The sequence below is a fragment of the Carcharodon carcharias genome, chromosome 31 (assembly GCF_017639515.1).
Source record: "Carcharodon carcharias isolate sCarCar2 chromosome 31, sCarCar2.pri, whole genome shotgun sequence".
NCBI classification, from domain to species: domain Eukaryota; kingdom Metazoa; phylum Chordata; class Chondrichthyes; order Lamniformes; family Lamnidae; genus Carcharodon; species Carcharodon carcharias.
In genome coordinates, this window is record NC_054497.1 from 14,874,623 (window position 1) to 14,902,236 (window position 27,614).

At 44.7% G+C, this 27,614-nt stretch overlaps 2 protein-coding genes across 5 annotated transcripts in view; one reads left to right on the forward strand and one right to left on the reverse strand.

The window, feature by feature from the left end:
* Window positions 1-20,042, reverse strand: part of LOC121271581 (GRB2-related adapter protein 2-like) — a 55,827-nt gene extending 35,785 nt beyond the window's left edge. For both annotated transcript variants that reach the window (XM_041177611.1, XM_041177610.1), the window contains exon 1: window positions 19,767-20,042. In XM_041177611.1, the coding sequence (XP_041033545.1) occupies window positions 19,767-19,844 (78 nt within the window). In that variant the 5' untranslated portion in view covers window positions 19,845-20,042. The remainder of the gene's footprint in view (window positions 1-19,766) is intronic.
* A 16-nt stretch (window positions 20,043-20,058) lies between these two features.
* LOC121271579 (epsin-2-like) overlaps window positions 20,059-27,614 on the forward strand; it is a 46,077-nt gene continuing 38,521 nt past the window's right edge. Inside the window, exon 1 of one of the 3 annotated variants that reach the window (XM_041177600.1) lies at window positions 20,059-20,204. The gene's annotated coding sequence lies outside the window, so the exon portion shown is untranslated. Of the gene's footprint in view, window positions 20,205-26,474; window positions 26,579-27,614 lie in introns of those variants that run through there. The other 2 variants (XM_041177601.1, XM_041177602.1) reach the window with 2 other exon arrangements.

Genomic DNA, 27,614 nt, shown 5'->3' on the forward strand with positions numbered 1-27,614 from the left:
AGGATGTTGCTTTTTCCCTCTTCTCGGGATGGGATAGACCCTGGCACAAGGTGCCCTGGGGAGGTACTAATGGGGCCAACCTCAGGCATAATGTGGGACTGGAGTCAGCTGTTGGTCAGACCAGATAGGGGTGAAAGATTCCCTGAAGAACGTCAATGAGCTAATTTTTTTTAACGTCAATCGATCAGCTTCAACGTTTATTTTATCCACTGCCAGCCCCATAGATTAGCAAGCTTATTGGGTTCAGTCTCATAACTTGTCATTGTTGAACTGGAATTCACAACCAAGTGGGATTGAGTGATATGGAGAGATGGTGGGTAATTGGGATTGAGGGATATAATGAGAAGGTGGGTAAGTGGGATTGAGAGATATGGAGAGATGGTGGGTAACTGGGATTGAGGGAAATAGTGAGAAGGTGGGTAAGTGGGATTGAGAGATATGGAGAGATGGTGGGTAACTGGGATTGAGGGATATAGTGAGAAGATGGGTAAGTGGGATTGAGGGATATGGAGAGCTGGTGGGTCATTGGGATTGAGGGATATAGTGAGAAGGTGGGTAAGTGGGATTGAGGGATATGGAGAGATAACAGGTAGGCTGGACTGGGGCAGTCAGGAGCAGGAATTTGCCTGGATAAATTTGCCCCTCTCTAGCCTAGGAACAGTAACACCAATGGTTACATCCCTACACTCACACTGAGAGTGGGGCTTTATTAATCTGTGCAGGTCAGCTCCCTTGTTTATGCAGTGAGTGTCCAGGACAGGTCTACAGGCTGAGAGATTAGAGTGCCAGGCAACCCCAAAAACGCAGTTAACTTCAGGTCAAACTGTCTGTTGTTTCCCCTCAGCTTGGTCAGTTCAGTTAAACCGAAACAGTGTGAGGTCCACAGTGGGAGATCACCCCAACTTCCAGCTCAGACAACTGGCACGATGTCCTGCAGCTTTACACAACTCAAAGCTTTCTCACGCACCATAAACTGTAACAGTCAGGCTCCATTCTCTCAGTGATCTTCTGAAAAATGTAAAACGTGTATAACAGTAGAGAACTGTTCCTTACTTAAACACTAGCTCATTCACAGTCTTCATTTGGTGTTTCTTTATAAATGGATCAGTAACCCAAAACATTTCAGTTACAGGGACATTTTGCCCCCAATTTCTCATCCTTTATCTCCCATGTAAATTTTATGACGGACACTGTTCCAGCTAGATACAGTGTTTTAAAATTCCTTCTACCCTGTCACCATTAAACCAATACCAGGATGAGTACAGCACAGGGTTAGATACAGGGTAAATCTCCCTCTACACTGTCCACATCAAACACTCCCAGGACAGGTACAGCACAGGATTAGATACAGAGTAAATCTCCCTCTACATTGTCCCCATCAAACACTCCTAGGGCAGGTACAGCACGGGGTTAGATACAGAGTAAAGCTCCCTCTACACCATCCCCGTCAAACACTCCCAGGGAAGGTACAGCACAGGATTAGAAACAGAATAAAGCTCTCTCTACACAGTCCCCATCAAACACTCCCAGGACAGGATTAGATACAGAGTAAAGCTCCCTCTACACTGTCCCCGTCAAACACTCCCAGGGCAGGTACAGCACGGGGTTAGATACAGAGTAAAACTCCCTCTACACTGTGTCCATCAAACACTCCCAGGACAGGTACAGCACGGTGTGAGATAAAGAGTAAAGCTCCCTCTAAACTGTTCCCATCAAACATTCCCAGGACAGGTACAGCACGGGGTTAGATACAGAGTAAAGACACTGAGAGGGCAGGCGGGCCCTCAGTTCAATGTCTTGTTATTCGAAAGTCTGCACCTCTGACAGTGCAGCACACCATCAGTACTGCACTGGAGCGTCCGCCTAGATCTTGTGCTCTGGCATGATTAAGGTAGAGGGTCTTAGACCTCAACCCCCGTCTGCACCCTCAGAATCAGCTGTTTTTTTTTATGACAATCTAAAATACTATTTTCATGGTCTTCTTTTTCTGGCGCCTGTCTACCAGCTATTACCTTAATTGGAAATATTATCGCAGTTTAGCTCAGGGTTCACGTGCTTATGTGACTCAACTATTCATTCAGAGAACAAGAGTACAAATCCTGCCATGGGCAAGTTGAGAATTTGAATTCTGTTTTAAAAATCTGGGCATTTAAAAAGCTGGGATCAGTAAAAGTGAATGTCAAATTTTCATATAAAACCCAACTGATTCATTCATACCTTTTAGGAGTTAATCTGCCATCCTTACCCGGTCTGTGACTCCTGTCCCACGCCAACATGATGGACTCTTTGTTGCCCTCTGACATGGCCAGGCAAGCCTCCACTGAGGGCAATTAGAGATGGGCAATGCATGCCAGCTTTGTCTGACTGATGTCATTTGATAATAGGTCCTGATTAGGAGATGCTTTTTGTACCTCCGAGGTGTCAGCCATGGTTCATCCCTGAAGATCATGGGTTCAAGTCCCCACTCTGGAGATTTAAGTACATAATCCAGGCTGCCACTCCCCTGATGCCAGTGCTGAGGGAGTGCTGCACTGCCAGAGCTGCTGTCTTTTGGATGAAACATTGACATGAGGCACTGTCTGCCTCCTGAGGTAGGCATAAAAGTTTCCATGGCACTATTTTGAAGCAGCGAAGGAGAGTTCTCCCCAGTGTCCTGGCCAATATTTACAACTCAACAAATGTTGCTAAAAACAGATTATCTATTCATTAGCATTTTGGGATCTTGCAGTCTGCAGACTGGCTGCTCACTTTCCTACATTACAACATTGACTAAACTTCAAAAAGAAGTTAATTGGTTGTGAAGTGCATTGGGACATCCTGAGGTTGTGAGAGGCAATACAGAAATGCAAGTCTTTCTTTATAATTGCCCAGCCAGCCAAGGGTATAGAGGGAAATGGAGAAAAGGTAATTGGTTGCAGTTAGTAAACAGAACAGATCAGCCATGATCTCATTGAATGGGCAGAGTGGACTTGAGGGGCAGAATGGATTTGAGGGGCTGGATGGCCTCCTCCTGTTTCTATATTCCTACATTCTTCCTTCTTGTTTACATTAGTTATAAGTTTGAAAACCATGATTAAGTCTTGTCAGTTAATGTTTTGAGTCCGTATGACTCTTCAACAGAACTAAGTAAAAATAGAAAAAAGAGGTGAAATATTTAATCTCTTTTCTATTTTTACTTAGTTCTGTTGAAGAGTCATTCGGACTCGAAACGTTAGCTGTGTTCCTCTCCGCAGATGCTGCCAGACCTGCTGAGTTTTTTCAGGTATTTTTATTTTTGTTTGGGATTTCCAGCATCCGCAGTTTTTTGCTTTTATTAAGTCTTGTCAGTTTGAGATGTTCTTTCACCTCCTTGTTCTAAGTGACAGAATATTCCCTGATCCACATTTCCAGGAAGTGAGCACATTCAGCACAGGGCACATGCTGTACTTGGAATCAATCTGTGTCCGAGTTTTATTTCAACCTCACATTTTCAAAGACCTCTCAAAGTGTTGTAGCTTCCCGTAAACCCACCAACCTCAAAAATGCAAATCAACATCTCTCCATCGTTTATGAACCTAATCGCTTTCCTTTTTAGTGTGTAACACAGAACAGCAAGGTAGATAGTGAATGCTGACACACCCTAATTCTCCTGTTGGCCAGTCGGTCAGAGGATTGCAACCAGCCAAGTTCAGAGTTCATTTGACACCTTTTCCCCCCAACCAGAGGTGTTGTTGTTTAATTGCATTTTGACAGATGCAAAAAGAAAACAGATAGAAAATGCATTTATATAGCACCTGTCACAGCCTCAGAACACTCCATAGCACTCTACAGACATTCGAAGAATGGTCATTGTTGTAATGTAGGAAACGTGGCAGCTAATTTGTGCACAGCAAGATCCCACAAACAAAAGACCTAAAAATAAAAGCAAAATACTGTGGATGCTGGAAATCTGAAGTAAAAACAGAAATTGCTGTAAGAACTCAGCAGAGCTGGCAGTGTCCATGGACAGAGAGATTCAGAGTTAACGTTTCGAGTTGAATATGATTCTTCTTCGAAAGGAAGAGTCATATTCAACTCGAAACGTTAACTCTGTTTCTCTTTCCAGAGATGCTGCCAGACCTGCTGAGTTTTTACAGCACTTTCTGTCTTTACTTCAAATGACCTGAGAACCTGTTCTGGATTTGTACAGATTTACAAAGCTGCAAGAATTGGGACATTGCGTTGAGATGGAAGACCCTGTGTCGTTTTACGGGGGTTGGTGGCGCGATGGTGAGGAGGGGGAAGGGGATTTAACTCTGTCAGATGTCGGCGTTTTTTCAGAAATCCCCAAGTGAAGGTGTTGCTCAGTAAGCAGAAATCCCTCAGCATTTCTTTCGCTCTTTGAGTTTTGGTCATTGAGTGAGACACTAAATTTAATGGCTGCAGTAGGATTGGGTTTTCAAGCCGGTCAGGTAATCAGTAATGTTTCTTCCTCTCCCCCGCCCACTCCAAATTATAAATGACAAATAATAAATGCCTCATATTTTAAAAATATTTCCCAACCTTAGTTCAGGCAGAATAAGTTCAGAAACATAAATCTGTGTTTTAAGATTTGACCTCACTCAGATTTGGTGTTATTAGGCTCTGCACACTTGTCTCCCAAGGGTTACTGGTTTCCTGGCCTTGTTCTCCGATGCCTATTCATGGCAGAGAGAGACGTCAGGCTAATCCGCTGTGGAAGGTATCTCAGTTCTTCCCCAACATGACCTCATCTCTTTTACACACTCTCGCACACAGGGTTGGGGGTTAGTGTATTACTGTCTTACCAACAGATACATCGAGGGTTCACAACTGTTATACTCAACATTACAATGTCAGCTATAATGAGGAAACCGCTCTGATCACAGGGACACTGCGTTACTAAACAAAGGGAGTCAGTTTCTAAAACCCTCACTGTCACTGAGGGCTATTTTGTCAGGAAGCTCCTGCCTCCAAGTCTCATTATGCAACATGTAATCTAACTTGATATTCCAGTGCAGTACTGAGGGAGTGATGTACTGTCCGAGGGGCAGTACTGAGAGAGCACTGCATTGTCAGATAGGTCAGTACTGAGGGAGTGCTGCACTGTTGGAGGGTCAGTACTGAGGGAGTGCTGCATTGTTGGAGGGTCAATACTGAGGGAGCACTGCACTGTTGGAAGGTCAGTACTGAGGGAGTGCTGCACTGTTGGAGGGTCAATACTGAGGGAGCACTGCACTGTTGGAAGGTCAGTACTGAGGGAGTGCTGCACTGTTGGAAAGTCAGTACTGAGGGAGTGCTGCACTGTTGGAGGGTCAGTACTGAGGGAACACTGTACTGTTGAATGTGCTGTCTCTTGGATGAGACACTAAGCTGAGACTCAATCTACCCTCCCAGTTGGATGTGAAGGATCTGGGATTTGAAGAAGAGAAGAACCCGGAGCCCGGTGTTGTGGGCCAACTTACCTTCCTCAATCAACATCATTAAAACGGAATAACTGGTCATTAATCTCTTTGCTGTTTGTGGGATCTGGGTCCACATTCAGCTTCATAGCAACATCAATCAACTGTGACTATAATGCAGAAAATCTTTCCAATTAATATTGTTATAAATATTTGCATTGTTTTTAAAATTTAGACATTGAACTTTAAAGACCATTGACAATATCAATAACTTCCTGTTATACAGAGTGTTCAAGGTGCTTCACAGGAACACTGTCAAACAAAGTTTGACATCAAGACACATAAGGAGATATTAGGAGAGGTGACCAAAAAGTTTGGGCAAAGAGACAGGTTTTAAGGAGTCCCCTCTTTAAAGAGGGGAGAGAGGTAGAGAAATAGAGAGATTTATGGAGGGATTTCCAGAGATTAGGGCCCAGGCAGCTGAAGGCACGCCAATGGCAGAGCGATTAAACGTGGGGATGCACGAGAGACCGGAATTGGGGGGAGTGCAGAGAGTTATGGGGCTGCAAGTGTTTTCAGAGATAGGGAGTGGGTGAGGCCATGGAAGGATTTGCAAACAAGGATGGAAATTTTAAAACTGAAACATTGTTGGACTGGGAACCAGTGTAAGTCAGCGAGCACAGGGACGGTGGATGAATGGGACTCAGCGTGAGTTAGGATATGATTGGCAGAGTTTTGGATAAGCTCAAATCTATGGAAGGTGGAAGTTGTTTCGTTCAAAATACCTAGTATCTTGGTTAGAAATGAGCAATGTCACTACATAAAGATAGGCTGTCAGCTTGCTGAGAAATGTCAGACAACTTTACATCTCGCTCTGAGTGTGCACAGACATTTGAGTTTCAGCTGCTATAGACACCGTGCAGATTTGCAAAGAATGTTCAGTAGTACGAGGGTTTTCTCTCTCATCTCTGCACGCTTTGCACTGCTTTGCACCCTATCCTTGCTCATGTTAAAATATTTTATCCCAAAGCCACTCCTAAAGGGATTAAGACAAACTGGCCAATTGACTGGGTTGGTACTAATAGGCACTAACTGCACATCCCTGTGCTCTATAAGCAGGGGTCCTCAATCTGGGGTATTTCGTGGAAAATTGAGAAAGGTTTAAATTGAAGCGAATGAAGAAAAACTCTCTTCTGGTTTGGATGTGGGCTTCGCTGGCAGGGCCAGCATTTATTGCCCATTCCTAGTTGCCCTGAGAAGGTGGTGGTGAGCTGCCTTCTGGAACCGATGCAGTCCATGTGGTGTAGGTACACCCACAGTGCTGTTAGGGAGGGAGTTCCATGATTTTGACCCAGTGACAGTGAAGGAATGGTGATATATTTCCAAGTCAGGATGGTCAGTGACTTTAAGGGGAACTTCCAGGTGGTGCTGTTCCCATCTATCTACTGCCCTTATCCTTATGGATGGTAGTGATCATGGGTTTGGAAGGTGCTGTCGAAGGAGACTTGGTGAATTCCTGCAGTGCATCTTGTAGATGGTACATACTACTGCTACTGTGCGTTGGTGGTGGAGGGAGTGAATGTTTGTGGATGGGGTGCCAATCAAGTAGCTGCTTTGTACTGGGGGGTGTCGGGTTTCTTGAGTGTTGTGGGAGCTGAACTCATCCAGGCAAGTGGGGAGTAATCCATCACGCTCTGCTTTGTGCCTTTTAGATGATGGACAGGCTTTGGGGAGTCAGGAGGTGAGTTACTCAATGCAGGATTCCTAGCCTCTGACCTGCTCTCATAGCCACAGTATTTATATGACTAGTATAGTTCAGTTTCTGGTCAATGGTGACCCCCAGGATGTTGATAGTGGGGGATTCAATGATGGTAATGCTATTGAACGTCATGGGGCGATGGTTGGATTCTCTCTTGTTGGAGATGGTCAGTGCCTGACCCTTGTGTGGTGTGGATGTTACTTGCCACTTGTCAGCCCAAGCCTGGATATTTTCCAGGTCTTGCTGCATTTGGGCATGGACTGCTTCAGTATCTGAAGAGTCATGAATAGTGCTGAACATTGTGCAATCATCAGCAAACATCCCCATTTCTGACCTTAGGATGGAAGGAAGGTCATTGATGAACCAGCTGAAGATGGTTGGGCCGAGGATGTTTAGGGTTGATACAGGGCTATGAGGAGAGAGTGAGGCAGTGGGATTAATTCAGGATTGATACGGGGCTATGAGGAGAGAGTGGGGTAGTGGGATTAGTTTGGGATTGATACGGGGCTATGGGGAAAGAGCAGGGCAGTGGGATTAATTTGGGATTGATGCAGGGTGATGGGAGAGAGTGGGATTAGTTTGCGATTGCTTTATTAAAGAGTGAGCACAAACCCAACGGGCTCCCCTTGTGTTGATGGTCCTGGTTTGTTGCAATCTGAAACTAACAGGGGAATTTTAAACTTTTTTCCACCTGTAACATGGGCTATAGATTTGCTTATGACACTGCAGCCATTCTGTGACAATTTCATAGTCACTGGATCTGGTATATTCCCTGTCCTCAACACCGCACCCCCTCCTCCGGACATGCCCAATAACCATCTGTGTCCGGAGAAGGTCCCAAGATTCTTATTCACCTCTTTAGAAGTGACCCTCTGTTATTTTTCACAGAGTTCAATGACCTGTGACATTAAATGTGAAACCAAACTAAACCCAGTTACAACTCGCCGATTTAAGCCAGTGTAAATGTGGTCAGTTCCATGACTTCCTCTTGTACTACTGATATTTAATACAATGCTTGACCAGACATTAAATTTTGATACAACCCACCAATAACATCTAATTGTTAAAGTGAAATTATTTCAAATCTGGGACACTCCTGGATTACTCACTGCCCAATTGATTTACTGCTGGTTTTGTCTCCCTGTTCTCTTCCCCCTCTATCAGATACACCCTGCACATTACAACAACAATTCACATTTATATAGCACCTTTACTGAAGTGAAACATGCCGAGGGCCTTCACAGAATCAGTACGAAACAAAAAAGATCGACACCGACCCACATAAGGAGATTTTAAGGCAGGTGAGTAAACGTTTGGTCAAAGACGTCACTTTTAAGATGCATCTTAAAGGAGGAAGAGAGAGGCAGGGAGATTTGGAGAGGGGATTCCAGAGCTTAGGGCCCCGGCAGCTGAAGGCACGGCCGCCAATGGCGGAGCGATTAAAATCAGGGATGTTCATTAGGCCAGAATTAGAGAGGCGTGGAGATCTCAGAGGGTTGCAGCGAAAGAGGAAGCGAAAGATGACGAGTGGCGAAGCCATGGAGTGATTTGAAAACAAGCACGAGAATTTTAAAATTGAGAAACTGCCAGACTGGGATTCAACATATGTCAGCGAATGTGGGGTTCGTGGGTGAATGAGATATGGTGTGAGTTAGCGACTGCCGGATGAGTTCTAGATGAGCTGAAATTCTTGAAGAGTGGAAGGTGGAAGGCCAGCCAGGAGGGCATTGGGAAGGATGAGTCTGGAGATAAGGAAAGTGGCAGGTAGATGGGTTGAGACAGACACAGAGAGGGTTATGGAGGTGGAAGTAGGCGGTCTTGATGCTCATTCGTTTACCCAAAGATTTTCTCATTCTGGTTTTTTTATGGGACATCCCAAGAAATGACATTTAAAAAATATTTCCAACTGAAAGCTCGGTCGTGAGATAAGTTTGTGCGCTTCACTTGTGAATTTCAGCTCACCTAAAACTCATCCGGCAATCGCTAACTCACACCATATCTCATTCACCCACTAACCCCACATTCGCTGACATATGTTGAATCCCAGTCTGGCAGTTCCTCAATTTTAAAATTCTCGTGCTTACTTTCAAATCACTCCATGGCCTCGCCACTCGTCATCTTTCGCTTCCTCTTTCACTGCAACCCTCTGAGATCTCCGTGCCTCTCTAATTCTGGCCTATTGAACATCCCTGATTTTAATCGCTCCGCCATTGGCGGCCGTGCCTTCAGCTGCTGGGACCCTAAGCTCTGGAATCCCCTCTCCAAATCTCCCTGCCTCTCTCTTCCTCCTTTAAGATGCATCTTAAAAGTGACGTCTTTGACCAAACGTTTGCTCACCTGCCTTAAAATCTCCTTATGTGGGTTGGTGTCAATCTTTTTAGTTTGGTACTGATTTGGTGCATTCTGGTTTTAGACTTGTCAAAAGATGGCAGCCTCTATGTTGGTTTTGTGTCTTCCCGTGGAGTGAAGGGTGAAATAATGAAAAGACTCTCGTGTCGGTCAGTCTAACAGACTGAGACATAAGCGGTCCTTCCATGGGCTGTTTCCACCTTTATTCCAGCTGAGAGGGGAGTCGGGGGAGGGGCGGTTAGTCGGGAGCAGTTTATGGGATCCCACCAGCCATACAATGAAGCGTGGGCAGAGTCACCCACGAGGATCCCACTGGATGTTGATCTAGAATTCTGAGATAGAGCTCTGGTCTCCACTTGTCAGCAGTGGAGTAGGATTCAAGCCTGCAACGGCCCATCGAGCCTGCTCTGCCATTCGATAAGATCATACCTAATCTGATTGTGGCCTAAACTCCACTTTCCTGCCTATCCCCTTGGTCAATCAAAAATCTGCCTGACTCAGTCTTGAATATATTCAATGACTCAGCCTCCAGTTCTCTGGGGAAGAGTATGCCAGTCACTAATGACCTTCTGAGAGAAGAAATTCATCATCATCTCTCTCTTAAATGGGAGACCCCTTATTTTGAAACTGTGCTCCCTAGTTCTAGATTCCCCCATGAGGGGAAACATCCTCTCAGCATCCACCCTGTCATGTCACCTCAGAATCTTATGTTTCAATAAGATCACCTCTCATTTTCCTAAACTCCAATGAGCATAGGCCCAACCTGCTCAACCTTTCCTCATAAGAAAACCCTATCAGCCCAGGAATTATCCTAATGAACCTCCTCTGAGCTGCCTGATGGGTACATCCATGCCAATGCGAGCCTGGTTTGTGCTGACCTCATTTAGCTTGGTTCTGGGGAGCAGTGGGCATTCTAAAATTGGCCTCAGTGCCCATGGACTGGATGAGATTGGGGGTTGAGGGTGGAAGTGGGGCGGGAATACCAGTTCCTGACAACTGAGTCCTGCTAGGATGTTCAAGGTTTGAGATTGGGCAAAGCTGTCATGCCTGCCATGGTCAGAATGCAATTGGCACTCGTTGTCCAAGCACACAAGAAGGATGGCTCCTTGGGCAGGTAACATAGGACAAATTTCGCCTATAACCCCAGCAGGATGCACCCCCTTTTTGAAGGTGTGGTGACAAATCAGTAGAAAATTGTGCGAGGAAAAGACAGTTTAAAAAAGTTGCAGATACGATACTCTCAAATGAAAACAGCCATTGTAAAATAGGGCATGAATTACACACGGATGTGAAACATAGTCCAGATTTCACTGTATGAATTGTAGGTTTTGCAATACTTAGCTAGTAGCGAAGGAGGTTTTGGTACATCTGGTTACCTTGCTGTACTGTTCTGTTTCTTTCTTTTCAAAAAGAGGTTTCTGAATCCTGGTGGGGGTTACACAATCAGTCACTAAAATAACAGCCCTCAAAAGCTGATTCACTGTTGCTGCAGCCAATGCCTAAATGCTAAAATTAAACAGGAATACATTTCCTTCCTTATACAAAGCCTGCAAAATCACCAGGCGTTCCCCTTATTGTAATGAGTGTATTTACCGCACAGAACCAGGCCATTCAGATCAAGGGATCCATGCTGGTCCACCTGAAATTTGTCCAAATTACTCTGCCGTGCCCTATTAACATATCCTTCTATTCCTTTCTCTCTTGTACTTCTCCAGCTTCCCCTTAAATGCATCTATGCTAATCACTTAAACTCTATATGTGGCAATGAGTTCCACATTCTCACCACTCCCTGGGTAAAGGAGTTGATTCTGAATTCAGTATTCGATTCATTAATTATATTTATGGAGCCCTTGCTTTGGACTCCTCTGCAAAGATACTTGGAATGACATCTCAGTTAGAGTACAATAATTGAGTAACATGCCTTTAACACCATTAAACACAAGGCTCAGTGTTGCAATTAAGCAACTATTTAGATTGAACCACGCTGAAATATGCAAGTTGAAAGTTATGAACAGAGGCTGGGCTATAAAGTTCTTCTTAACTGCAATAAATCCAATTGTTTTTTCCTCGTTCAGTCACCAACTGAATATTGCAAAATCTAACGATATAACTTACCAATAGCACTGCATTCACTCAGACACCAGTGGAAGTGCTAATGAAAAGGAATTAATTAATAACCTTGTAGTAAAGGAGCCACTAGAGAATAGTGATCATATTATAATAGAATTTTATATTGGGGATGGGAGTGATATCATTAAGTCCAAAATCTGAACAAAGCATACTACTAGATATGAGGAATGGGTTTGCAAAGGCCGATTGGGAAACAATATCAAATGATATGACAGTAGATAGGAAGTGGCAAACATTCATAATTTGCAATAAATATACATTGCCTTAAGGAATAAAACTCCACTGGAAAATTGGTCCAATTGTGGCTAACAATAGAAAATAAAGATAGCATTAGATTTAAGGAAAAAGTTTGTACAGTTATCAAAAAGAGAAGTAAGTCTGAGGATTGGGAGGGTTTTAGAATTCAGCAAAGGATGATCAGGAAATTGATTAAAAATAGAATATGAGAGATAATGAGCAAAAAGCAAATTGTAAAAGTTTCTATAGGTATGTAAAAAGGAAGATAGTAGCAGAAGTAAATGTGGGTCCCTTCCAGGTAGAGACAGGGACAATGATAAGGGAGAATAAAGAAATGGCAGAGACATTAAATAAATACTCTGTATCTGTCTCCGCATAAGAAGGCATAACTTCTGGAAAAAGTGGAGAACCAATGATTTAGTGAAATGTGGAATTTAATGATGTGATTATTAGAAAAGAAATAGTGCTAGAGAAGTTAATGGACTTAAAGTTTACCAATCCCTGGATCTACATCCCTAAGGTTTTAAAAGAGGTGGCCAGAGAGATAGTGGACGCATTGGTTTTGATCTTCAAGACTCTCCTAGATTCTAGAACAGTTCCCAAGGATTAGAAGGGAGCAAATGTAACTGAGCTATTCAAGAAAGGAAGGAGAGAGAAACAGGGAATTATAGGCTTGTTACCAAACATCAATAGCGGGGAACAAAACCAGAATCAATTATTAGGGATGTAGAAATGAAACATTTAAAAAATCATGATATTATTTGGCAGTATTTATAAAAGGGAAATTGGATTTGACGAACCTATTAGAATTTTTGAGGTTATATCTAGCAGCATAATTAAAGGGGAACCAATGGTTGTAGTGTATTTGCATTTTCAAAAAGCGTTCAATAAGGTGTCACACAAGGGGTTATTACACAATATTAGGATTCATAGAATTGGGGTGTAATATATTAGCATGGCTAGACAATGGTTAATGGACAGAAAACAGAGAGTAGGAATAAACGGGTAATTTTCATCTTGGCAGGATGTAACTAATGGCATCCTGCAAGGGTTGGTACTTGAGCTTTGGCTATTTACAATCTATATCAATGGCTTTCAATGGCTTCCGTGAGGGGAAAGAGTGATTTATCCAAGTTTGCTGACAATACAAAGTTAGGTGGGAAAGTGACCCATGAGGAGGATGCAAAGGAGGCTGCAAAGGGATATGGACAGCTTAAGCGATTGCAGATATGATGTGGGATAACGTGAAATTATCGACATAGGAAGAAAAAATAAGACAGCAAAATATTTTTAAATGGTGAGCAATTGGATATCCTCGTACATGAATCACAGAAATGTAATACGCAGATACAGCAAGTAATTAGGATGGCAAATGACATATTAGCAATTATTACAAAGGAAATGGAGTATAAGAGTGAAGAAGTCTTAATACAAGTGCACAGGGCCTTGGTCAGACCACACCTGGAGAACAGTGTTTGGTTTTGGTCTTGTTTTTCAGATGAAACATTAATCTGTTTGCTTGGGTTGATGTAAAAGGCCCCATGACCACTATTTTGAAGAAGAGCAGTGAAGTTATCCCTGGTGTCCTGGACAATAATTATCCTTCAATCAACATCACAGAAACAGATAAAAGCAAAATACTGCAGGTGCTTCTGTCCATGACAGCTTGGTCAATCTCTCTTGAGCTCCCACCTGTCTCTGACTTTTTGTTTTATTCCACCTGCTCCACCCTCTCATAAACAGTATAAAATCCATCACATTTCAACTTCTCTTCAGCTCTGAAGAAGGGTCAGACGGACTCGAAACATTAACTATGTTTCTCTCTCCACAGATGCTGCCAGACCTGCTGAGCTTTTCCAGCAATTTCTGTTTTTATCACAGAAACCGATTATCTGGTCATTACCACAATGTTGTTTGTGGGATCTTGCTGTGTGAAAATTGGCTGCCACGTTTCCCACATTAAATCAGTGACTATACTTCAAAAGTACTGCGTTGGCTGTAAAGTGCTTTGAAAATTCCGATGGAAGTGAAAGGCGCTATGTAAATGCAAGTCTTTCTTGCTTTTCCTTCCCTCAGGGAGGGTATATTAGCCTTGTTGGGACTGTAACAAAGGCTCACTTGACTGATTCCTGAGAGGATCGCGTCCTTTGAGGAGAAATTGAGTAGAATGGGCCGATATTCTCTGAAATTTAGCGGAACGAAAGGTGACTATTGAAACATATAAAATTTTTATGTGGCTTCACAGGGTAGATGCTGGGGAGGATGTTTCTTTTGGCTGGGAGTCTAGGGTGAGGTTGGCGGGGGTGGGGGGCTGCGGGTGGTTACAGTCTTAGAATAATGGGCTGGCAATTTCAGATTGAGATGAGGAGAAAGGTTTGTGGATCTTTGGAAGTCTCCAGCCCAGAGAGCGGTGGATTGAATATATTCATTGAATATATTCAAGACAGAAATCGATGGGTTTTTAGATCACAAGGGAATCAAGAGATAAGTGGATAATGTGGGAAGGTGGAATTGAAGTAGAAGATCAGCCTTGATCTTATTGAATGGCAGAGGAGGCTTGAAGGGCTGAATGGCCTCCTCCTCCTATATCTTAAGCACATTTGAAAGGTGAGTTGCAATCAGTCCCAAGACAAGGCTGGTGTCACAAAGGAAACCTCCGAACTCGTTCTCAAAGCCCACTCCCAGTCTCATACTGTGTGGCTTAGATATGCAACTGCGCAAGAAAGGAATATCTGAAAGAAAGTTCACCTGAATGGCTTTATCCAAATATTGAAAAATAAACGCACGTGCGTTAAGTGGTTAGATGGAACAGCACTAACGGGAAATAGCGGAAACACCAGAAAGCCGAAAGAAACCTCTTCCAAAAAAGACAACTCAAAACAGCCCTGCACATAGGCTGATATGGAAAATCGGGTAATTACAGGGAAACTACAGCCGACACCGACCTGTCATAACTTAATCCATATCTCAATCACTCGCATGGGAGGAAAACCAACGGATGTGCATGAAGGTGCGTTTTGCTGCTGTCACCGAGATGGAGAATTCTGAGTGGATTATAAACATTGAGGTCACTGTGATCAATGGGCATCTGTCAAAACTCTGGGAGAAATCTCAGCTCTTCCAAAGAATGAAGATTTTAACCCTTTATTTTGGGCATTTTGAGTCTACTTCTTTAGGCTTTGCTGTGGCTAAGTGGATAGTACTCTGACGTCTGAATTAGAAGGTAGTGGGTGCAAATCCCACTCCAGCACTTGAGTCAATAATCCACACTGACACTCGCAGTGCAATGCTGAGGGAGTGCTGCACTGTTGGAGGGTCAGTACTGAGGGAGTGTTGTACTGTCAGAGGGTCAGCACTGAGGGAGTGCTACACTGTCGGAGGGTCAGTACTGAGGAAGTGCTGCGCTGTCGGAGGGTTAGTACTGAGGGAATTCTGCACTGTCGGAGGGTCAGTACTGAGGGAGTGCTGCACGGTCAAAGGGTCAGTACTAAGGGAGTGCTAGACTGTCGGAGGGTCAGTTCTGAGGGAGTGCTGCACTGTCGGAGGGTTAGTACTGAGGGAATTCTGCACTGTCGGAGAGGCAGAACTGATGGAGTGCTACACTGTCAGAGGGTCAGTACTGAGGGAGTGCTGCACGGTCAAAGGGTCAGTGCTGAGGGAGTGCTACATTAGAAAGGGCCACCTTTCAGGTCAGACAGAATAAACCAAGGACTATTCAGGTGGATGTTAAAAATGCCATAACACTATGCAAAGAAAAGCAGGGGGTGTCCTCACTGGTGTCCTGAGGCCAATTTTCCTTCCTAATTAACATCACTAAAGGCAGATTAACTGGTCTTCAAACCATTGTGTCTTACTGAAGGTATTTAGTATACGATCACCATTTGGAGTTAAGAAATTACAAAATCGAACTATAGGACATCAGTTCATGAGTGATAATGAAACAATAAAGTGGGTTTGTTCAGTCCCAAGTTGCTGGCAGTCTGGTGTGGCCTAACCACACCACTTACCGCTCTCCACTCTCAGACATCGAGAGCCTTTCAGAACCTGCAACTTGAAGTGAATTTTTCAGCAAAATGTGCTTTAGACTGGAAGTTACAAAGAAAATTCCCACAGTAACTGAGGCAAGGCCTTGGTTTCACATCTCATGCGAAAGGCAGCATCTCTGAACAGTGCAGTACCCCCTCAGTGCTGTCCAAGAGTGTCAACTGAGGGTTTTGTGCTCAAGTCTCCGGAGCGGGAATTGAACCCACAACCTTCTGACTCAGAGATAAGCCACACCCGATGGAAGCACACCTGTTGTTAAATGGCTGCTCAGTGCAACCTGCTCAGTATCTAACTAGGTGTCCTGTGTCCCATGACTGGACATTGTTCCATCCCTCTGTGTAACTCTGACTGGTTATATTTACTCTTAATCGTCAACACCTTAGCATCTTTTAAATGACAGGAAAATTAATGTAAATAAGTGCAAGGCATTTCAATTGCGCATTTCTTACGCTTTCGACAATCTGCTCTACATCTCAAACCAGAGTGCAGATGTTGATTTTAAACCTCTGCCAATTTATACATGGTCGTCAAAGTGGGTTTGTCAGAAATTCAAGAACTTTTAGTAGATTGTAAAACATCCTGCATTCTGACTTCATGGGACTCTTATTAAGATCTGTTCAGCTTCCTGAATTGGCTTTGAGCTTTAAGTAAATGGTATAGTTTTATAAATAAAACATACCATTTATAAAATACCATCTTAGACTTAAAAGCATTTTAATCATTTCATTTTTAAATGACTGTAATTTCTTCACTGCTCTAATGTCCTCTTAGAGGAATTTTGGAATCTCATGTTCAAGTCTAATGAAGATAACCTAATCAAGTCTCTCTTCTGCAGCTCTGATGCACTGGCTGATGGCTTCTCCTGTTGCCAACTGTCTGTCATCGCCCTTCCCCTCCAAAACACCTCGGATTGCCAGCCAGTTTTGAGGCTAACAATGGGTCTCCTATTTAAGCTCTTGTCTACGTCATTGTCATCTCCACTCATCCATTGCAACGCTGACTTGGCAAACCTCCCATCACTCTCTATAACTTCACACTCATTCAGAACTCTGCTGCCCATGTCCTAACTCACACCAGTCACCCATTACCCTTGTGTTCAATGAACCTATATTGGCTCCCAGGCTGACAACACCTCAATTTTAAAATTCTCATCCTTATTTTCCAATCCACCCATGACTTTGCCCCTTGCTATCTCTGTAATCTTCTCCAACCCTACAACCTTCTGAGAACTCTGCACTTCTCTTGATTATAACCTATTTTCATCACTCCACCATTGGTAACCATGTCTTCAGCTGCCTGGGCCCTAAACTCTCGAATTCCCTCCCTGAACTTCTCCATCCCTCTCTCCTCCTTTAAGACATTCCTTAAAATCCACTTGCTTGACCAAGCTTTTAGTCACTTAACCTAATACATCCTTATGTGGCTTGTTGTCAAATGTTTGCTTGCTGATGTTCTGGTGAAGGGCCTTGGGGTGTTTTACTATGTTGAAGGTGCAATATAAATGCAAGTTGTTAAGTAACTCACCCTTAACAGAATCCTTAGGGATCTCGGATTGGGATTGGGTGAAACAGCCCATGTTTTAAACTGAGAACTTGCAGCTTTCCAGTTCTGGCTTTCCTCCCACCCCCTCCACCCAGCCCCCTCCCCACCGACCCCACAAGCCTCCCCTCTGATAATGCTCAATACTGAACTCCAGATAGGGGCTGGATTTGTAAAAGCAAATCATGACTTCAAGAAGGATCCTTGAAATTATTCATGGCTGAATGACCTTCTCCAAATTGTCTTAACCCCAACAGTGGCATCGTCAATGGAACGATATGGAGAATGCTAGTGGACTCCCTAATGGGGCGAGGCGAAGACACAAGGCTCCATGAACCACCATAGCCGGTCTGCGCATTGAGCCCAAGCTGTTGGCATCATTGTTCGTCAGCCATCTAGCCAATTGAGCTAACTAAGCCCCTGTGAACGCTGCAAGGCAAGATGTAAACACAACAGAATCTGGCACAGAGGCTGCTGCCTGGGGTACTTTTGTTGCTGAATCGTGTGCATCACTGATGTCCCGGCTCCAGTAGCCGGGATTTCCCTGCCCCCAATCCCCATCCAGGGCTCCAGTTCCTGATCACCATCGAGTGACGATAGCTGGAAACTCCGCAGGCCGGTAAGAGCAGGATTGAGCCTGACCATGATGGCCTCCGTAGTCAAACACTCGGTCTGCCTCACTCTTCAGGGGTTGCAATGTGGAAGGCAAGGATAAGACAGAGAGGAACCAGCAAGGACTGCAGGAAGGGCGTTAAACATCAGATTGAAAAATGTGCGGCTGGGGGAGAGGGTGAAAGAACAAGATCGATTCAAAACTGCAAAAGAATCCTCTTTAAATCAGAATTGCTGTTCTCGGGGACACAAAAACACACTCTTGTAGAAACTAAAATGAAGTTTGACATCAGTTTGCAAACTGGGCAAAGTTTCACTTGTAATCAAAACCATTACTACCCCAGGCAGCAGCCTCTGTGCCAGATTCTGGTGTGTTTACATCTTGCCTTGCAGCGTTCACAGGAGCTTGGTTAGCTCAGTTGGCTCGATGGATGATGAACAATGATGCCAGCGGCTTGGGCTCAAAGCGCAGACCGGCTGTGGTGGTTCATGGAGCTTTGCCTCCTCGCCTTGCCCCATGCTTACAGAGCGGTGCTCCTAACACTATCTCTAACAAATTGTATCTCTCTAATGCAGAGAGGTACCTATGGTCCTTTGTGGATTATGACTAATTACCTAAGCAAAAGGTGAAGTGTTCACCAGAACAAACACAGATATATGACCTGAGGGGAGCAACACAGGCAGGGAGTCCTGATCAGAGAGAGAGAGAGAGAGAGAGATGTAGCCTGATTCTCCCCTCCACATTCCCTGAATTCCCTACACGGAGCTCAACATTTACCCTACAGCATGACATTTACCCTACAGTCACTTTTTGGAGGGAGACTGTGGCAGTGGGCGCCTGGCGTCTGTGATCAACAGCAGGAACAATATTTTGGTTTAATTTGTTAAGTTTCTTCAAGTTAGTTATAAATTACAGATTATTGTTGGCGCCCCTTTGAAAAACTCCTATTGATGATCAATGTTGGCATCTTAATTGGCAATTAACAAAATGAGTCAGAGAGAGAGACAATTGAATGGCTAAACGTAAGAAGATAGTTGAATTGGAAATGTTTGTGCCTCCCCATCTCACTTAAAGACTCAGAGTTCCACCAGGCTGACTGCTTAGTGGACACCAAGTAGCCACTCCAAACCTTCCTCAATTGCCCAGACTTTAGAAGCGAGTGCCGAGAGAGATATTGGATTGTGTTTCTGCCCCCTCTTGAGACCCACACCGTTGGGAGAGTCAGTGCACAGAAATGAGAAATGGGCCCCCTCTCCCACCCGCCCAGGTGTAAATCGCTCCCTCTCTAACCCTTGGAGGATGGTCTCGTCGGCCTGGCGTAGATCCCCAAATTTAATCCCAGAGAAAGGAAATGGGGGTGACCTGGTGCCTCAGACCAAAACCCGGGGAGCTCACCGCCAACGTTGGTGATTGATCCTTAACTTTTGTTCTCTTTTTTGTCCTTTTTTTTTTAAAAAAAAAAATTATTTGTCCTTCACCAGGTATTTGTCCAGAACATTCCAGCCCTGGCTATTAATCAAGTGGCTGGTTACAGGGTAAATGAAAGGAGTTACTGGTGAGTTGACAGAAACCCCAGCTCTGTCCTCTTGTCGGGCTTCTCGCTGGGGCCAGGCACCCGGTTTAAAATGTTGAATTGTTCGGAGTGCTGCACAGCGCTGTGACCTCGCACAGGATGTCAGAGAGTCGGCTCGCGAATAGAGACAAAAGTTGGCCATACCTTAAGGATGTCGTCTTTCTTGAAGCTCAGCTCGTCCTCCCCAGCTCCGTTGAACTCGTACTTGGCCACAGCCTCCATTCCCTCGCAGGAGCGTCGATAGTCAGAAACTGACCAAAAGGCTTTAAAAACGGAAAAAAAAGAAATGGGAAGGAAACTCCTTTGATTGAGCAGCTCCAGGAGTGAGTGCGTGGCGTATGTGCGCAGTAGGAGAACGGGGGGGGAAGTGGTGGAGGGGCGAGAGGGTGGGAGGGAGCGGGGGCAGAGAAAAGATACCAAGAAACCTGTCTCAACGATGTTTGAACTTCAGTTCACAGAAGGTTCCAGATGGGTTTTTTTTTTTGCATTTCTTAAAGCTCCTAATGAAACCACAAGGCAGCCGGTTATAGAGGGAAATGTCGAACACAAACCCCACCACCCTCGTCTGCTATTCGTCAAAAGGTAATTTTTAAAAAAAAGTCGGGGCTCATTTCTTCTTGTACTCCAGGAAAACCACAACCTAAAACGCTTAACGCAGAGGTTCAGCAAAGGGGAGTCACTCACTGCACCACTCCCTGCCCTCACTGATGCAAGTTTCAACTCTTGAAGCAGGGCTCACACAGGACTGGTCTGCATTGGGCAGACATGGGAATCTCCCCTTATCAGTCTGTGGAATTCCAGTCCACTGTCAAACCTGACACTCAGAAAACTACTTATCTTTTCGATGGTAGCTTTTTCTTCGCATTCAAAGATTTAAGTGCAGGCTGTTTCCTGTGTTGCTCAACTATTGCACCGTGTGAGGTTTCACTTAAAGGAGGAGGTTGCAGGCAAAGCTGCACCAAAAAAACCCCGATCGATTTTAACTGCAGACTAATCCCCCCACTTAAAGGAACATTGCACCTCGGAGGGAAGTGCAGCATAGATTCGCCAGAACAATACTGGAGCTGAAAGGGTTAAATTATGACAGCATATTGCTTAAACTTGGTTTTCATTCCCTTGAGTTCAGAATATTGAGGGATGATCTGATTGATGTGTCTAACGTAATAAAAGGGATGTGAAAGGCTAGATAGCAAGAAACTAATTTGTCTGGTTGGGGGAAACCAGCAATCAGTGAGTAATTGGGAAAGCTAATAGAATATTATCATTTATTGCAAGGGGAATTGAATACAAGGATAGGGAGGTAATGCTTCAGTTATACAGGGCATTGATGAGATCACATTTGGAGTACTGTGTACCGTATTGTTCTCCTTATTAAAAGAAGGATGTAAATGCATTAGAAGCAGTTCAGAGAAGGTTTACCAGACTAATACCTGGAATGGGAGGGTTATTTTTTGAGGGAAGGCTTTACAGGCTAGGCTTGTATCCATTGGAGTTTAGAAGAGTAAGAGGCGACTTGATTGAAACATATAAGATCCTGAGAGGACTTGACAGGATAGATGTGGAAAGGATGTTTCCTCTTGTGGGAGAATCTAGAACTCGGGCATCATTGTTTCAAAATAAGGGGTCACCCATTTAGGACAGAGATGAGGAAAAAAATTTTCTCTCAGAGGGTTGTGGGACTTTGGAACTCTCTTCTTCAATAGGTCATTGAGACAGAGTCTTTGAGGAATATTTTGAGGGCAGAGGTAGGTAGATTCTTGATAAGCAAGGGGGATGAAAGGTTATCAGGGGTAGGCAGGAAATGTGAAGTTGAGGTTACAATCAGATCAGCCATGATCTTATTGAATGACGGAGCAGGCTCAAAGGGCTGAGTGGCCTACTCCTGCTCCTAATTTGTACATTCGTATGAGCAATTCACCTAGTGCCACTCCCCCGCCTTCTTCCCGTAACCCTGCGCATTCCTCCTTTTCAAATAACCGTCTCATTCCCTCTTGAATACCTCGATTGAATGCTTCCACCATGCTCTCAGGCAGTGCATTCCAGACCCAACCACTCCCTGCCTGAAAATTATTTTACCTCATGTCGCTTTTGCTTCTTTTGCTAATTCCTTTAAGCCTGTGCCCTCTTATTCTGGATTCTATCGCGATAGATCTCACCCTATCTACGCTGTCCAGATCCCTCATGATTTTGACCTCTATCAAATCTCCCCTCAACCTTCTCTTCTCCAAGGAAAACAGTCCCAACTCCTCCAATCTATCTTCACAACTGAAGTTCCTCATGACTGGAACCATTCTGGTGAAGCTTTTCTGCGCTCCCCCCGGTGCCTTCACATTGGTCTCCTCCTGGACAAATGCCATGGAATCCGGAACAAGGGAAAGAGGAATAGATTTAAGCAAAGGATCCAGTGACAACTGCTGGGATACGACGCATGTTTGGACATTATTAGACATAATGGAGCTGCGAGGACCCCAGAGTCAAATAACCCATTGCCAAGGTTCACGCTAGTGTATTGGTCAGCATGAGGGGTGTAATAGTCAGTGGGCCTAGGTGCATCATGGCAAAGCACTGCAGTAAGGGAGAGGAGGGGAGAAACTCAGAACTGTTAGCAGCAGCAGCAGCCTCACACGCCACTGGGAGGAGGTTCCAGAGAATAACTCCTTTCCCCATCATTTCAATCAGGAAATGACCCTGGAGATCTAAAGAAAGAAAGAAATGTAACCCGGGAGGAAGTAAGGATTAGAAAAGGAATGAAAATGAGCTGTGTTTGTTCTCTGTGAGACAGAAAGATAATTACGGATTTTTAGCAATAAACTTGATTATAGAGTCTGTCAGCATCAAAGAACTATATAATTTGCTTGGTGCCACTTACCTATCATTACTGCAATAACCCACTGATCGAGATGAGTGCACACACAGTCAATTTCTTTTCGCAAGTTTTAAAACAAGAAGGGAGAGGACATATACAGAAATGCATTATACCTGAATAGAAGCCAATGAGTCGATCTATGTTTTGGTAAACAGAAAGAACTTGCATTTCTATAGCACCTTTCACAACCAAAGTGCTTCAAGGCCATGAAGCACTTTTTGAAGCATTATTGCTTTCGTAAGGCAGGAAACAAAGCAGCTAATTTGCACACAGTAAACTCCCACAAATGGCAACCTATTTTTGTGACGTTGGCTGAGGGATAAATATTGTCCCCAGGGCCCCGGGGAGAACTCTTCTTCCGATTGTGTCATGGGAGCTCTTACATCATAAGACGATGTCCTTGTTTAACATCTCATCTGAAAGCCGACATCTCAGAGAGGGGTATCTAGACTTGGGAGTCGCATCCGTTTTAATTCTGAGAATATATTTATTCTGAACCCTCTCTATCTCTTCTTTGAATGCCTCCCACTGCCCTAACACTGATTTTACTTCAGGAAGCGGTTTCCCATCCATTTTTGCTGAACTATATTGACCAGGACACTGAGGAGAGCTCCCCTGCTCTTAAAAATAGTGCGGTGGAATCTTTTACATCCACTTGCAAGGTAGAGGGCCTCGGTTTAGCGCTAGGTCCAAAAGGCAGCACCTCCACAGCACTCTCTCTGTATTGCACAGGGATTGTCAGCCTGGATTATGTGCTCAAGGCTCTGGAGTTGAGCTGAAACTCACAACATCCTTACTCAGAGGCAAGGGTGCTACCCACCAAGCCACAGCTGACACCTGAGGACTTCTAAAGTGTTTCACAGCCAACAATATAATTTTAAACAGTTGCCATGTAAGGATATTTCTTGAAAAATTATTAAACGTCCTTCTTACCTTCACTGCTCCGAAGGAAAGAGTCACATCTTTAATCATAATGAAGGGGTCATAGTCAAGTGACTTTGATGCAAATAAAATGAGGAGTGATATAGATTGGCTGCTGATCCAATATCATCAGAAATTAATTTGACCACCTAGAGTAAAGAAATAAAAGATGGTTTACAGGATGTTTAAACAACAATAGCTACTTATTAATATTTGCTCTCTGAGGGGTCAGAGGTTTTGATCTGAAATTATTGAATTTAATATTGAATTCGGGAGGCTGTAAAATACAAATCGAAAGATGAGCTGCAATTCCTTGAGCTCCATTGGAATAGTGTAAGAGGTCAAGGACAGAGAGGTCAGAATGGGAGGGGCACAGAGAATTAAAGTGACGGGCGACAGGAAACTGGGGGTCAAGTGTTCAGACTGAACAGAGGTGTTCTGCAAAGCAGTCGTCCAATCTGCATTTGATCTCCCCATTGTAGAGGAGACCACACTGTGTGTGCAGTGATTACAGAATACTCAATTGAAAGAAGTAAGTCACTGCTTCACCTGGAAGGATATTTCATTCCCTGGATGGCAGGAAGGGAGGAGGTTAAAGGGCAGGGGTTGCACCCCCTACACCTGCATGGGAAGACACAGTGGGAAGGGGAGGGGTAATTGAGAAGTGGTCTTGTGGCAAGAACAGTCCTTTCAGAATAATGGGGGGATGGGGGGGAGGGAAGATTTGTTTGGTGGTGGTATCACACTGGAAGTGGCAGAAGTGGTGGAGGATGATTTTGTTGAGTGTTGCTGAAATAACAGACAGGCTGTTGAAGCTTTTCATCTTGAACACATCAGGACAGATCTGATATTCTTGTGTCTGTCTGGTGAATGCAAGGCAAAAGTGATTGACAGCATGTGTCTTATTTCAACAATACTCATGATCTATTGAATGTGGAGCTGGTGGACTGGGAAAGTGAGGACACGGGAACATTATAATGGTCCTGGGAGAAAAGATTGGGGAAAGAGATGAGGGTAGATATGCAAGGAAAGGGATGAACGCCATCGACGGTCCTGTCGATGAGTGGAGAGGTATCCTTGGTTGCAGAAAAAGGAAGATACATTGCAAGCCTGGATGAGTGCAGCTCCAACAACACTCAAGAAGCTCGACACCATCCAGAACAAAGCAGCCCGCTTGATTGGCGCCCCATCCACCACCTTCAACATTCACTCACTCCACTACCAACGCACAATGGCAGCAGGTTTGTAACACTTTACAAACCCGCTACCACCTAGAAAGAGAAGGGCAGCTGATACATGGGAACACCACCACCTGCAAGTTCCCCTCTAAGCCACACACCATCCTGACTTAGAAATATATCTCCATTCATTCACTGTCACTGGGTCAAAATCCTGGAACTCCCTCCCTAACAGCACTGTGGATGCATCTACACCATATGGACTGCAGCGATTCAAGCAGGCAGCTCACCACCACTTTCTCAAGGTAAATTAGGGATGGGCAATAAATGCTGGCTTAGCCAGCAATGCCCACATCCTGTGAAAGAATTAAAAAAAAAACATTAGTATGAAAGGTCACATCACCCGAATAGATGCAACAGAGACAGAAACAATTCTCCTTTTGATATGGCTGGGTACAGAAACACTGGGAGAATAGAATAGAGTCCTTATAGGAAGCAGGGTGGGAGGATGTGTAGTCAAGGTAGCTGTGAGTATCAGTGGGTTTACAGTAGATATTAATCAACAGTCTATCCTCAGATAAGGAGAAAGAAGTTGAGTAAAAGAAGGGAAGAGTTGGAGATGAATCACGTGAAGGTGAGAGAAGGGTGGAAATGGGAAGCAAAGTTAATGACATTTTTCAGGGTGTGGCGAGAACAGGAAAGTGCATCGATGGAGAGGAACAGAGTAGAACTAGAACAAAGAATTTTCCTTATATCCCACGAAAACACAGGCATAGCTGGGACCCATCTAGGTTCCCAAAGCAACACCTTTTATTTGGAACTTGTGAGAGGAGTTAAAGGAGAAGTTGTTCAATGTGAGAACCAGCTCAGCCAGGTGGAGGAGGATGGTGGTGGATGGGAAGCAGCTGGGCCTCCGTTCAAGGGAGAAGCAGAGAGCCCTCAGACCGTCCTGGTGGAAGGTGGAGATGTAGGGGGATTGGATGTCCATGGTGAAGAGGTTGGGGCCAGGTAAGAGTCTAGAACTAGGGTTCACGGTTTAAAAATAAGGAGTCATTCGCTGAGGAGATTTTCTTTCTCTCAGAGGGCTGTTAGTCATTGGAACTCTCTTCCTCAAAAGGCAGTGGAAGCAGAGTCTTTGAATATTTTTAAAGCAGAGTTAGGTAATTTCTTGATTAACAAGGGGGGAGGTGTGAAATGTTATCGGGGTAGGTGGGAGGTGACAATCAGATCAGACATGGTCTTATTGAATGGCAGAGCTGGCTTGAATGACCTACTCCTAGTTCGTATGTGAAACTGTTAAAGTGACACAGGGGCCATGAGAAGAGTCACCAATGTTGGTGGGAAGGGACTGGACAAGGGGAGAAAAGTGAGACAGGAAGAGATGAGTTCAGTGGGGCAGGAGCAGACTGAAACGATGGGTCAGGCAGGGCATTCCTGTTTATGGAGGAAGGTGCTGGAATCGAGTGGAGGGGGGGGGAACGATGGGGTTGGAAGCCATGGTCAGGGGACAATCAGACCGATATTCATTGATTTGCAGCTCAAGGCAACTGCAAGCGGCCAATTGAACCCAAATGCCATGCTAGAAATTTGATTGGCCGCCTGCCAAATCAATGAGCCCACATTCTCACCGCTGATTGAATCAAATAACTGTCAATCACAAATAATCTGGGCGGCCCTACAATTCTATTGGATAACGGACCACGCACCTTTTCTGCGCTTATTTATTACTATTGTTTAATGTAACTGTCAATCTAATGAGATCGCTTAACAATTGGCTTCAATGGCTGTCACTCTATCTAATCTCTGGCAAACCATTGGATGACATGGCAGTCGCTCAAGGATGAGCACGGTTATTGGTCCAGGTCAGTCTAGCCCCGCCTGTGAGTGCGGAGCGGGCCCGGCGGCGGGGCTTTGATTGGCAGTCAGGCCCGATCGAGCGGGAAGGCGGTGAGTGTGTGACTAACGGTCACCGGGCTCGGGCCTGGGCGCCGGTAAATTTACACGGAAACCTTTCCGAGCCGGAGCCTCCTTCGGGGCTTCCGAATTCGGGTTCCCAATCGCGCCATCGAGGCCCTATCGTCAGGGCCTCTTCCCGCGGCTTCGGACTTTCCTGCTCTCCCTGCCCACGGCCAGTGAGGGCAAGCCGGCCAGTGTCTGAAATCCAGGCCGCTGACTTCTTCCCCGCCCCCCTCCCCGGATCAGTGTGTGGCTGGTCTTATATTTCTGTGCCTGGCAGTAAACTCCAATTAATTTTGTGTTGCAAATCTGATGTCAATTAAAGATTAAGTGTAGGCAATGGGGGTATTAAAGCTCCTTAAATCTGCTCAGTAATCTTGTAATTTGGATCTAAGGCGCCCTGGGACCCAGCCTGTGGAAATAATTCACTTCTCAATCTTGGTCTTGGCTTCCGAGAATCTCCCAGCACCAGAGGGAGGCCATTCGGCCCATCACAGCTGTGCTGCCTCCTTGGCAGGGCTTTTTCTGCCTTTGGCTCTGTGCCCCCTCTTATGAGGTTGGACAGGAGTTTTGAAGAGTAGGAGGGGACTGGATTGAAAACCTACAAGATCCACGAGGGTCTTGACAGATTGGATGAGAAGAGGTGTTTCCTCTTGTGGGAGAATCACACAGGGGTCACTGTTTAAAAATAAGGGGTCGCCCATTTAAGATTGAAATAAGAATTTTTTTTCCCTCTGAGGATAGTGAGTCTTTGCAACTCCCTACCTTAAGGCGGTGGAAGCAGAGTCTAAATATTTTTTAAGGCAGAGCTAAATAGGTAGATTCTTGATAAGCGAGGGAGTGAAAGGTTATCGGGGGTAGTGGGAATGTGGAGTTGAGGTTACAATCAGATCTGTCATGGCTTTGTTGAATGGTGGAGCTGGCTCGATGGGCTGATTGGTCTACTCCTGTTTCTAATACATATGTATGTTAGATAGGGGGGGGAATCAGTTGTGGTTCGTGCTCCTGATCTTCAGGGAACTGCCCACCAATCCCCAGCTGTTTGTAAAATATTATACAGAAGCAGCCGTA